The 13,702-nt window shown below is 42.6% G+C and overlaps 1 protein-coding gene across 2 annotated transcripts; it reads right to left on the bottom strand.

Moving 5' to 3' along the window:
- Nucleotides 1-1,759: 1,759 nt before the first annotated feature.
- LOC123044899 (uncharacterized) lies at nucleotides 1,760-9,716 on the bottom strand. Of its 2 annotated transcripts, none has more exons than XM_044467784.1 (9): nucleotides 9,405-9,716; nucleotides 9,231-9,297; nucleotides 8,937-8,985; nucleotides 8,538-8,582; nucleotides 6,953-8,383; nucleotides 6,513-6,623; nucleotides 5,223-5,277; nucleotides 4,995-5,136; nucleotides 1,760-3,768 (listed from the first exon to the last, which is right to left on the bottom strand). In XM_044467784.1, the coding sequence occupies exons 1-5, from the start codon at nucleotides 9,636-9,638 to the stop codon at nucleotides 8,356-8,358; spliced, it is 423 nt and encodes a 140-aa protein (XP_044323719.1). In that variant the 5' UTR covers nucleotides 9,639-9,716; the 3' UTR covers nucleotides 1,760-3,768; nucleotides 4,995-5,136; nucleotides 5,223-5,277; nucleotides 6,513-6,623; nucleotides 6,953-8,355. The 2 variants fall into 2 exon arrangements, with proteins under 2 accessions (XP_044323719.1, XP_044323718.1); XM_044467783.1 differs by having other exon boundaries at nucleotides 6,953-8,387.
- Nucleotides 9,717-13,702: the final 3,986 nt, after the last annotated feature.

Here is a 13,702-nt window from a genome sequence, read left to right on the forward strand (position 1 = left end):
TACTAACATACTCCGTCTCCATTCTTCTGGCATCTTGTTTGCCCGAAAAATGAGGTTGAAAAGCTTGGTTAGCCATACTATCGCTATGTCCCCGAGACCTTTCCACACCTCAATGGGGATACAATTAGGGCCCATCGCCTTGCCTCCTTTCATCCTTTTTAAAGCCTCCTTGACCTCAGACTCCTGGATTCGCCGCACAAAACTCATGCTGGTCTCATCAAAGGAGTTGTCCAGCTCAATGGTAGAACTCTCATTCTCCCCATTGAACAGCTTGTCGAAGTACTCCCGCTATCTATGCTTAATCTCCTCGTCCTTCACCAAGAGTTGGCCTGTTCCGTCCTTGATGCATTTGACTTGGCCAATATCCCTCGTCTTCCTCTCTGGGATCTTACTAAGCTTGTCCTTTTTAGCCAGATGAATTGATATTCATCTAAATTGACTCCTCAGCTATGTGGCAACATGCTGGCTAATAAGCGACAATATTTAAAATATAAGCATATGCCTCTAAACATATACCGAAAGGCTATCAAGCTGGTCTGTAATGGGTTCTAAGCTGGAAACTTCACGACACTACCTTTTACTTGCAGGAAAACTGTGGAGTAATTTCAAAATTCTCTGCGATTGTCTCCGAAAGTTTCAATAGCGAGGCTTGTTTGGATTGGCCACAAACACCTAACTCGGCATAGGGAAATGAACCAACAAAAATTGTTACAAGGAATTTGTTTGACGGGGAAATACAATGTACCTGCACTTAAAGATGGAAACGTGGAAGGGACATATTTCTGATACTTTTGCTTGAATCCTAAAAAAAGATACCGGTTAGTAGTAACACTCCTACAAATAGATAGGGTCTGTACACACATAATGTTTAATAATATTTGTGCAGAAATGGAGAATCTTTTTACCCACAAAAATGTATTTAATCAACATTCAGAAAATTTGCAACCTTCTATTTCTCATAAAATGAAGCCTTTCAGATGTATATTCACGTCTGAACTTCCAGACAACTAATGAGTGTTCACAATGAGTGCCTTTGGATAAGACATATGAGTGTTCTAGACACTAATTTGTTTTTGACACAACCTGATCAAGAGGGCAGGGAAATCTTGCGTACTCATATAGAAGACAGGGCCAGTTCAAGAGAGTAATATAATGCTTGAGTTTTCACAATGATGGACCTTCACTTAGCAGCCTATAAAACTGTTGTCAAGCACTTGAGTTCTTGACCTGATCAAGCAGGACCTTCTCCTTCTCCAGCCCACTGTTCAATGCTTATGATCGCACTATGAGAATGAACCACCCCCTAGGCCTGATTAGTGTATGTTTAGTTATGCTTCAGGGTGCGTTGTGGGCGGCCATAGGCCTTTCGCCTTGTAATGCTAACGCCGCAAAACTCTCTCTTATTAACATATAGGCAGATCACTGCCAGTGCCAGTTCCTAACAAAAACGCTTCCTACCTTTTATATTTTTAAGTTCAAGGTTGAATAACAACTACTACCTTTGTTCCTAAATATAAGTCTTTTTAGAGATTCCACTACGGACTACATACGAAGTAAAATGAGTGAATCTACACTCCAAAACATGTCTATATACATCCATATGTAGTTCATAGGGGAATCTCTAAAAAAGACTTATATTTAGGAACAGAGGGAGTACTGAAATGGAATCAAAATAATATTACAATCTATTAATTTCCATAAGAAAAATCATATTAGTGAGGCTTTTAAATACCAACTTAACAATAAACAGAGTAGTGAATAACCAAAATAAGCTATCTCATTGTTGCGTAATTCCCAGATGAACAGTAAAGTGTATACTATAACTGATAGCTTCAGTAGACCAATCATAATATTTAGGAAACGAACTTCCAAAGTGTATCGCTTCATTATTTTAGAGTTTAAAGCCTCCAATAGAAATTTTGTAAGGAACAGAAAATACATACACCAATATTAATTTACTTTCCGTGTGTTGCCCATGTGCTGCTAGTAGAAGTGATGGCAGATCGTCGTTTCTTTCTTAACCATTTTCTCCCTGCAAGAAGTGATGGCACACGGATTTCATTCATACAATGACAAACTGATTCTCTCTTATTTCCCCTCAGCAATCATTGTTTCTTGTTAACCAGCCTCTCCTTGCAAGAAGTAACGGAATGCCCCCCCCCCCCCGGCTCCCCCCTTTGACAATCGTCGTTTCTTCTCGCCGCTCCACCTTCATGTAATTCTACAAATTATCTAATATTTAACAATTGAACACAATAGGTTATTATATTTCTTATTAGACTCAAGTCTTGGTAGTAGATTTCTGAGATGAGTTAGCACCAAGTTATGTGATGCTGATCCCAGGACCAAACATGGAAGTGAATGTAGTGAAAGTATCAAGTTAGAATAATAGGATTACCTCTTGACATAATAACTAAAGCACCTACGTACTATGTTCATCAGACAACGCACCTGTATTCATTCCTAATATAGCACACGAAATTTATTAGTTGTAACAACAGAAGAAAATACTATGGAAATTACAATTTTGGATATGATCAAGAACGCCGAATTGGTATATGCACTACTACTGAACTATAAACAGAGAGAAAGCTATAGTTGGAAGTAACATGACCTGAACTAATCGCTCACCTTAAATGATCAGAGATTGTATATATGAGAAGTCAAAGCGGTGGTGGCCGACCGATCTGCGGTAACTAATAAACTTATAAGAATATGGTGCACTAATCTATCATCAGCAACATTATAGTGAACTTTACATAGTAGTTGTTAAATGCCACATGGAAAATAAAATAAAATATGAACTGAACTTGACAAAATTAAATTCAGAACCGTTCTATGGCTGGCAATGGGTCATCATATACACAAGGTAAATAGGCATACACGTACAGAAAAGCCAACAAGCATGATTGATACTTCAGTTTACCATTAAGTGGTTGAGTTAGCAAGGTTGAGTAAGCAATCTAGGCATACACGTAAAAAGTTTCACATAAGTGGTTAACCTAGCATTGCCTATTAATCAATCTCCGCGGGTGACCTTCATGGGGAAGAAGACACAAAATGAGAAACAAAAGTGACAAACTTTACCTGGACAAAGACCAATTCACAGGCCTTCGTTGGCCGGGCCAACCTGCGTCTTCCTCCATGGGCGCCAAGATTCCGATCTCCTCCTAGCAAACGAACCGCAACCCACCCTTGCCCTCCGATCTGCCGATGCTTGCCACCACCGCCAGACCCCATCAATCCATCCTTGTTCGTGCATGTCATGAAGTAGGAGGCCTAGATCTCGGCCAGGCGTGCGGCGGCAGGAATGAGGCGAGATGGAGGGAAAGGTGGTACAGCTGCGGCGGCGGCGATCGGGGAGATCTCCTGGCTTTCTATTGAGACTAGATGATACCCCCGCGCGTTGCGGCGGACAATTCAACAATGATTTAGAGAGATATGACAAAGTGAAGACATGTAGTGTATGATATTTATCGTAGTGACACGTTTCAGCACAAAAAAGTTAACATCGATGCATCTTCTCACTTCGTATCTCATCAAACTGCTGAAATTGGATCGTACATCTGATGTTATGATGTTAGGCAGGAAAATATTACAGGAAATAACACAATTATGAGCTGGCCAAAACCGTTAAAACTAATTTTGTATAAGACCAAATGAATGTTTGCACATCTAGAAGAAAATTGTGAAATAGAAATAGGTCAGTTTATTTGGAGAGATATCATGGCGTACCTAATTGCTCTGTCTGGCCGTGATAGCAAGATCCTACAATCAGCAAATGGAGAAATAAGCATGGGTTAGTGCTGATAAATTTGACTGTCTTATTAGTGGACATGAGGATGGGGCTGAACAAATACATATAAAATAAATATAATAGTCGCAAAATAAGCATAACACGACCATAGAAGACTGTTCTAAACATAATTGCTCAAAAATAGAAAGAAGAAAACCAATAAACCACCAAATAATTAAGAAAGGAATCGTCAATTAATAAACACACAAAGTTTTAGCCAGGACAGTTGCTAGTGCTCACCCCTGTTAGGAGAAAGTAAAGTGAACTGCCATCTATCTTACTTAAGGAAAAGATGGGTCCTGGGTCTCAACTGTTCGTTTGGTTGTTTTAGTTTACAAAGGTCAAGTGTTACAGACCAAATGCTTATAAATTCCCTACAGAGTTGGAACTCTGAAGATCAGAGCACTACTTTTATAGCACAAATAAACAAACAATAAATAGGCCCGTCATTGGTGTTGACAGTATATATATGATATGTGAGAATCAATCCTTCGGACTTAGATGGGTCTCAACTGTTCGTTTGGTAGTTTTAGTTTACAATGGTCAAGTTTTACAGACCAAATGCTTATGAATTCCCTACAGAGTCGGAACTCTGAAGATCAGAGCACTACTTTTGTAGCACAAATAAACAACCAATAATTAGGCCCCTGATTGGTGTTCATGGTATATATATATGATATGTCAGAATCAAAATCCTTAGGAGTTAGAACTCTATAGATCAAAGAGTACTTCTTTTATAGAACAATAAACACAAAGGAAAAAAGGCCACTGATTCGTGTTGACAGCGTATATAGGATAGGTTAGAATAAAATTAAATAATGTGTTGGTTCTCAAAAAAAAAAAACGTGTTGTGATCTGAATGGGCTCAATCTAGTCCGCCCAGAGATTCGATGTTTTAGTTTCTTCAAAGATCCTCACTAATTTGCATTTCCAAAAGATACAACCTCACTGCATTTTTTCCCTCAATTGTGAATTAACTTCTGGTCTAAAGACTAAATGTGCAAATAAGTTGAAGTTATTTTTCCAAGCTCACCTCCTCCGACTGGTGGAGGCGTCAGGTTCGCCACCCGATGGATGGTGGCGGAAAAATGGAAACAATTAAAATCACATTGTATAATCTAAAATGATATCCATTATCTTATCTCCAAGTGAAATAGGCACTTTGCAAAATCCATGTGGAGCACGAAGTGTTGTTAACCTGGATGGAGAGTGACGGAGTTGTTTGATGCAGAGGCACATATGGTAGGATATATGATCCAATGAAATGATGTGTCTTTGTCCAACACCATCCAAACAAATCGATTGGAGCAGATTTGAATTGTCGTTTAGGTACTCAATTGCTGGCCAAACAGTTCCACGAGATGAGCAGAAGCACTACTGCAGCGACATGACACCGAAAGAACAAACTGCAAAAACCAGAAAGTACCTGAACGATGAGGGATTGATGTCCTGGAAGGCCTGAACACAACGACCTTGTCATCCTGCACACAACAACGGTTAGCGTGTCTATAGCACTGCTTGCACACAAACAATAAAAGGTCTCCGATATACATTTATCATAACAGCGTGTCTATCAGAGACGGTGTACGGAACGCAGTAGAAGAGAGCGATGGTGGAAGCGGGGGCGCCGCGGGCGATGTTGCAAAACAGCAAAACACACACCAGTCCGCCATCTACCTTCGCCCTTTCCCCTCCACAACAGAGGCGTGGAAGCATAAAGACTTTTTCATGGCCCCCCTTCTAGGACACAGCAGACGAGGTCGCCAATGCTTGCCGCGGTCGTCGAATCCGTCGGAAGCATAAGCTGATTCCACAACGCACAATCCACGCAACTGGCTCTAGGCGAGGCCCTCCTGCTTGGTAGAGCAACAGTGGGTAGAATCCTCAACGGTTGTGCCTTCGTTGAGGATCTGGGATTCTGGGGATCGGCAATGGAACAGCGGCCCGACCTAAACGTGTTGGCTCCCGGCTTCCAGAGTCCCGCTTCCGCAGCAAAAATTCGGGCCGCCGGAGAAGTTGGAGGCCAGGGCTGCCAGACCTAGGAGATGGCGTTGGGGATGGGTCGTCTGCAATCGAGTGGGGGCAGCGCAAGCTCATAATTGATGCCCATCTTCCATGAAGGCTTCAAGATTTCTGACCAGAGAGAAGATGGACGTGCAGACAACTGAGAAACAGAAGCCGTGGGGGCTGAGATTAAGAGACGGTCCATCTCGGGTATTAAAGAGGGGAATGTCTGGTGGGTTTCAGAAGAGTAATTGTCTCGTGGGTTTCAGAAGAGGAAGAGGAACCGATGTGTGATTAAACCAGACGACTTAAATCGTGTAATTCTTTTGCTGAGGTGGTGGATTTGCTGAGTTGGATGGATGCATGTCTATGATGATGTGGATCGTGTGCATGTTGAGAGAATTGGTTGTAGGGGATAAACTTCTTAAGAATGTAAGATGTGGGATGCTTGGGGGTAAGAAAAAACCGGTCGTGCGGAGGGAAGGGAAAAAATGGGTAGGCGTGGGAACCAGTGGAAGAGGTGGGGGTCAATGGGAGGAGGAAAACGAACGATTACTAACGAAATGACAACGGACCTACCATCACAACAGACTCCCCCATTAGGAGTAGAGAACTAGAGATTAATTTTCCCTTCAAAAAAGAAAGTTAAATGAATTTACCACATCTGCTCACATACAATGTTTTATTGTGAACATGAGCATCAGAACTTTACCATGTCTGAAAAATGTTACTCGTCTTGCATGTTGCAGCACAACTTGAGGCAATTAACTGATAATTAATTCTCTGCGCTCATTTTAGATGAGCAGCTTCACTCTCCTGGGATCTGAACAACACAGCGGACTGACATCAACCATCAATTGTGAAGAATGGAAAGTCGTTCTCATTATTAACATTTATGAACACTTCAAGATTTATTCAGTGAAAAACAAGGACAAATTAAAAATAGTGTGTCAATCCTTTAAAATAGTTTGGAACAAACAGCAAATCAACAACCATCTGGGCCAATGGGGGCCCTATGCCCTTGTACCATAAAGGACAATTGTACGTCCAGCGTACCCTTTCAAGTAAGGACATTAAAACTTTGAACATAGCAGTAAAAGATATGCATAAAGCGGCATAGGTAATGGAAACATCTGAAAACAATAAGTTTACCTTCAACACAAGTTGCATAGATCCACTGTGCAGGTGTGAAAAAAGTCATGAACTATCTCCAGCTTCACTTCATAACACACCTAGGCCTTCAATTATTGATATCATTCACTTAAATATGAGAATGGTTAAAATTGTTGGCAGAAATAAACATTCAGAACTGATTATCATAGATAAGTTTATACAATCACAAGTGAGCACACTGAAATAAATCCAACAGTAAGCAAGCAACGTAAGTAAGATAAGCTAATGGTTATAAAAATAAAGTATATTTATTGCTCTTTCTTCCTCTTACAGAGAAAAACAACATTTGTGTCCATAGGTTGAATGACCCACTCCACAAACACAACCCGAGACACAGGTATGCAAGCAGATAAAGGATGGAAGAGTTGCAAATAGTTATTTCTCAACAAATACATATCCTTGATCCCAAATACACATAAGGAAGAACAATAAAGTCAAAGAGTTGGGAGAATTTCGTCATGTCAGTGGAAGAGGAAAACTTCTCCGTTGCTTGTACACACCACTTCAGATTTACAGTAGTTGGTTGCCTCTTCAAATGTGACAGCTACTTGGTGAATATAAATTTCATCAGAAGTTCCTGCAGCACTTAATTTGCAACCATAAGTACTGCACGCCATAGAGATGTTTCTTAATGATGTGAAAAGTAAATATTCAAGGCATCCTAAATAAAGGCATATGCCAAGTCAAACTCATGAGGTCATATAAGAACCATCTGTTAACTACATTAAATGTTCATATATTTTCTATAAACTTGGTTAAAGTTCATAAGAGTATGACTTCGAAAAAATTCTTATATGCAGTATAAGTTGGTAAGGAGGCCGTTCTAGAGTATTAAGAACATTCAATATTTTCCAAATAAGTTAATGGTGGCAAGAAGGTATTATCATGCATATGTGCAGTGACTCCATGCATTCTACTCCCTCTGTTCCGATTTACTCATCGTGGTTTTAGTTCACAAAGTAGATACTAAATCACACAAAAACTTGGAAAAAGAATAATCAGTAATAGGATAATGAAAACTTATCATTTTGCTAAAAAATATTGTTGTTTCTTTTTTGGAAATATGCACTGAAGCACTTCCTCTTGCATATCTGTACATGTTAGACAAAAAACTAAAAGCAAGTGAGCCAAGAACACATGTAAGTGGTAGTTACCTTGTACTCCCTCCGTTCCTAAATAATTGTCTTTCTAGAGATTTCAACAAGTGACTACATACGGAGCAAAATGAGTGAATCTACACTCTAAAACATGTCTACATACATCCGTATGTTGTAGTTCATTTGAGATGGCTAGAAAGACAATTATTTGGGAACGGAGGGAGTAGAAGCTACTGATAGTATGCATGAACTACGGGAGGTGGAGCAGCTGATCAACAGCCAAATCTAGTGAATCAACGATCTTCCGCATAATCTTTCTTCCAGGAATTAAGATACAACATAGTTCCAAGAGGAGCAATGCAAAGATGTTATGAAACTAAGTAATTTAATCATATTAAAATGATCTTTCACCAGTTGTACAACACGGAGGCAGAACTATATGTTATCAGCAACTAACAAAAGGATACAGCTGCATACTTAGGCTTTCCAAGCCTCGCATTTCCTCATTTAACCTGCAACATACATCATATTATGCTCCAGAAAGCAGTTGCAAGAGAGACAAAATGAACTGAAACAATACAAATGCATAGAAACAGCACACGATTTTGGAAAGAACAAAATACATCCGTTGTCTAAGAAGCTTTTTCTGCTCTATGGAACTGCAACATTTTGATGTGATGAAAGGAATTCCTGAAAGCAAACTTGATTTTGAGCCAATATCAGTAGTATAAGTATATGATTTATCCCGAATTTGTAATTCGGGGGGGGGGGGGGGGGGGGGGAATATCTCTCTCAAATTTAGTTATGAAACACATAGCTAAGTACCGGCGGAGCGGAAGACAAAGAAACTAGTTCAAAGTAATCACCTCAGGCATGAATGGATGTACTTATTGCCTCTGGAAGACGCTTCAAGTGCTGCAAAAACACAGTAATAATATAAAACTCGCAATATGGTTGACTAATCTGTGTGTGGTGTTTGTCCTCTACTATTACAAGAGACTAACAATTGTCAATTAACAAAAAAAAATTATGGAAATGCTATAGTCCCAGTTACATAAGTATACAAAAAGGGTGCGACCCTTGAACGCACAATTTCAGATATTCAGATGCAGCGGAGGACACATACTCCAGGAGCTTAGTAGATGTGAAAATATCCTCACCTGACTCCTGGAGGCGGCCTACGACTTCGCCCAAGCACTCCATGTTATCGGCTGACGTCGAGGTAACCTTGTCGTGTGTCAAAGCAGCCGAATTAGGCGCTCGGCGAACTGTAATAATTACTGTAATAGAAGAAGGAAACTTGGAAATTTCGCGGCTGTGGTTAGTACGAGTACGTTGGAAAGTGTGATGCGGAGGGAGGCGAATAGGGAGGCGTAGCTCTCGGCGATGGCGGCGGCGTCTCGCTCCACTGCCTCCATCGCCGCCGCCACCTCCCTTGCCCCGGGAGACGTCACCGTGGTCGCGGGGGCAGCCGCGCCGGAGGAGGAGAAGTGCACTGGCAAGGGATCCTCTTGTGAGGCTTCCTCTGGCGCCGGGGGTTTGAGCGAGGAGGCGGCGTCGGCTTCCATCTGGTTTCCCGATCGGGAATTTTCTGTCGAGTGGAACAGGAACGACGTAACAGGGACGAGAAGGTTAGACGGCAGCAGGAATGCAGACGGTGAGGGTGTTGTTTTTTTCATAAAAAGGCTTGCACGGTCCTAATTCTTTCTTTTTTCGAGGATACGTCAATGGCGTGCCACATTTTTATAGAATGCAGAAATTTAATTACACAAGAGCTTGTGAGTGATGCGAACATCAACACAAGTGAGCCAAAACACCTACACCCACAACTACTCAAAAGCCTACTCTCTAACAAAACGGTTTTAAACTCCAACACCTAATTCGGTCTCCTTCCAATCTTTGATCTCGTTCATGATGTGGTTGTGTAGCTCGTCCACAGTTTTTATCGATTTATTCAAATTGAACACCCTCGCCTTTCTTTCCTTCCAAAGCGACCAAGCCACTGCAATTACCAACGTGTCAAAGCCTCTTTTGTCATCACGTGTAAAACTTCTTCTACCTTGTAGCCACCAGTCCAATAGGCTATCTTGCCCATGCGGATGGGGCACCTCCAAGTTTAGACCAATGATGCACTTGTGCCACACCTGTTTGGCGTATGTACATTGAATGTGTATGTGTTCTGCATTGTCTTCCTCTTGCACGCAGGTAAAACAGGCCGATGGTTGATCTTGTAATCCATGTCGGGCTCGTTGATCCGAAGTCCAAATCTGATGTTGGACAGTCAGCCAAACGTGGATTTTGCATTTCAACGGCGCCCAACTCCTCCATATGCATGAAGCATAGGGTAACCTTTCTAGCCCTTGGCATAGTCTGTTGTACATAGAGCGGGCCGTGTATTGTCCAGAAGCATCAGCCGGCCATGCAAATTTACCTGGGGAGCTATCGTCTCGTTGTGTAGTAGCAATGGCATTACATAGGTTGAGGAACTGAATATGGCCTGTGATGGTGAGGTCTCCCTCCACATCCTGGACCCATCTGTTATCCTCCAAAGCTTGTTGGACCGTGCGCCGATTCCGTGTCCGTAGGTCAACCATGTCGTGAATCTATGGTGCAATATCTATAATGGCCAGGCCATGCAGCCATCTATCTCTCCAGAAAAGAATTTTGGCTCCATCTCCCACCTTGATGCTAACAAGACTGTCAAAACTTACCGTGCTTTTTTGTCTACGGTCATATGAATATCCTGCCACGGCCTATCGGGGTTAGTTCTCCGGAACCATTCTCACCTGACTTGTAGTGCCAATGCTTGCAACTGCAGGTTCTTAACATCAAGCCCTCCAAAACAGATTGGTCTATAGATTGTATCCCAAGCGACTAAGCACTTCCCTCCGTTAACTTTCTCCTCCGCTGTCCAGAAAAAAGCTTGAAAGTGCTAGTTATCGACTAAAGGGGGGGGGTGAATAGGCGATTTTCATGAAAGTCTTCAAAACTCGGCGGCTTTGAAGACAAACAGGTAAACTGAGCCTATATAGTAAGCAGCGGAATGAAAGCTACACTAGGCAAGCATTAGTCCAACATACAATATAATAAAAGCACGAAGACTAATTGCAACTAGGTAGACGGAGCAAAGGGTTTTTCCTTCCCCTCCTCCCCTCCCGCGACGCTCCTGCGAGCGCCGGGGGAGGGGGGGACCCTAGCCACCGGTCCCCTCGTCCCCACCTCTCCCCCTCCTCACCCCCACCGCCGGCTGGCGCTGACGGGAAAACCCCGGCTGGCGCGGCGGCGGCGGGGCCCCTTCTTCTCCTCTGCTCAGAGTGGCTGGCGCAGGACGGCGGTTCCTGGTGGCGGTGCGGGGCTGCTTGTCACGCCCAATATGCGATACTATCCTAAAGAGACTTGAAGGTCCCACCAAGGATAGAACCGCATATTGAAACGCTTTTGCAAGGTGGATATCATTACATCAACATTACATAATAGATGGGGATACATACAAGAGGCATAGAAGGCCACACGAATACAACATCATCATACATAAGAGCAACATCCGACTACGGATGAAACACAAACAGAAACTCAAACGATATCCACCCTGCTAGCCCAGGCTGCCGACCTGGAACCTATCCCCTGATCGAAGAAGAAGAAGCAAAAGAAGAACTCCAAAACAAGTAACATCGCTCTCGCGTCGTGATCATCGCATAACCTGCACCTGCAACTGTTGTTGTAGTAATCTGTGAGCCACGAGGACTCAGCAATCCCATTACCATGGGTATCAAGACTAGCAAATCTTAATGGGAAAGGAAGGGGTAAAGTGGTGAGGTTGCAGCAGCGGCTAAGTAAAATATGGTGGCTAACATACGCAAATAAGAGCGAGAAGAGAAGCAACGGAACGGTTGTGAAGCTAGCAATGATCAAGAAGGGATCCTGAACTCCTACTTACGTCAAACATAACCCAAAACCGTGTTCACTTCCCGGACTCCGCCGAGAAGAGACCATCACGGCTACACACGCGGTTGATGCGTTTTAATTCGAATCTGGTGTCAAGTTCTCTACAACCGGACATTAACAGATTCCCATCTGCCACATAACCACGGACACGGCTCTCGAAAGTTTATACCCTGCAGGGGTGTCCCAACTTATCCCATCACAAGCTCTCACGGTCAACGAAGGATATTACTTCTCCCAGGAAGACCCGATCAGTCTCGGGATCCCGGTTTACAAGACATTTCGACAATGGTAAAACAAGACCAGCAAAGCCGCCCGATGTGCCGACAAATCCCGATAGGAGCTGCACATATCTCGTTCTCAGGGCACAACGGATAGGTCAGCCTGCGAGTAAAACCATCCCTCGAGTTGCCCCGTGGTGGCCCCGTAGTCTGTCCGTTTCGGACCAACACTCGAAGGAGCACTGTCCCGGGGGGGGTGTTAAATAAAGATGACCCTTGGGCTCCGGAAACCCAAGGGAAAAGGCTTAGGTGAGGCAAATGGTAAAACCAAGGTTGGCTCTTGCTGGAGGAGTTTTATTCAAAGCGAACTGTCAAGGGGGTCCCATAAATCACCCAACCGCGTAAGGAACGCAAAATCAAGGAACATAACACCGGTATGACGGAAATTAGGGCGGCAAGAGTGGAACAAAACACCAGGCATAAGGCCGAGCCTTCCACCCTTTACCAAGTATATAGATGTATTAATTAAAATAAGAGATATTGTGATATCCCAACATAATCCTGTCCATCATGGAGCAATCTTTAACTTCACCTACAACTAACAACGCTATAAGAGGGGCTGAGCAAAGCGGTAACATAGCCAAGCAACGGTTTGCTAGGAAGGGTGAAAAAGGTTGGAGGCTGACATGGCAGTTTGGGAGGCTTGAAGAACAAGTGATAGGTAGCGCAACATAGTGATAGAACGAAGCAACTAGCATAGCAATGATAGTAGTGAGATCTAGGGTAGCGGTCATCTTGCCTGAAATCCCGCTAGGAAGAAGAACGAGTCCATGAAGAAGACGAACGGATGAAGCCGAACCAAGCGTAGAGGAACGAATCCTCATGATCGCAACAAAACAGGAACTAACGAGAAGGAGCACAACCAGAAAGAAGCAAACAAGGTAAACGCACAACACATAGACATGGCATGATGCACAACCAAACATGATGCATGACAAAGGCTATATGAGGCTACTCATGGCAAGAGATGATGCATACAAGAGCAACATATCAAAGCAAGTTTAAATAAGACCGGAAACAACATATAACAATTCCGGTAAGTCCTCATATGCAAATTTTGAAATTGGTCCAGATCTGAATAAACCTGATGTTCAAGTTGTTAAATAGCAAGTTAAGATGCACCAAGATGATCTACACGAAATTCTAGTCAAGTTACATATAAAGTTCATTTAGTTCGGAGCTACGGCCTAGAAGATATGAGCAAAACAAGTTAAACATGGCATTGATGCAAAATGCATACAAACATCAAGCAAACACATTCAAGACATGGATGCAACAAGGTAATATGAAGCTTCATGCAAAACTAAGCAAGTTTTATATAAAGCACACTCAAAACGGAGCAACGGTTCAACATATACACATGAAACAAGTTTGAAGGACAAGCTGTCCAAAACAGCAACTAGGCATCT

This window comes from Triticum aestivum, chromosome 2B (assembly GCF_018294505.1).
Source record: "Triticum aestivum cultivar Chinese Spring chromosome 2B, IWGSC CS RefSeq v2.1, whole genome shotgun sequence".
Taxonomy (NCBI): domain Eukaryota; kingdom Viridiplantae; phylum Streptophyta; class Magnoliopsida; order Poales; family Poaceae; genus Triticum; species Triticum aestivum.

Coding starts and splice junctions, on each gene's coding strand:
- LOC123044899 (XM_044467783.1), bottom strand. CDS start 9,638: ATGGAAGCCGACGCCGCCTCCTCGCTCAAACCCCCGGCGCCAGAGGAA. Junction 9,298..9,404: donor TCCGCATCACACTTTCCAAC/GTACTCGTACTA, acceptor ACACACGACAAG/GTTACCTCGACGTCAGCCGA. Junction 8,583..8,936: donor TACATCCATTCATGCCTGAG/GTGATTACTTTG, acceptor TGTATGTTGCAG/GTTAAATGAGGAAATGCGAG.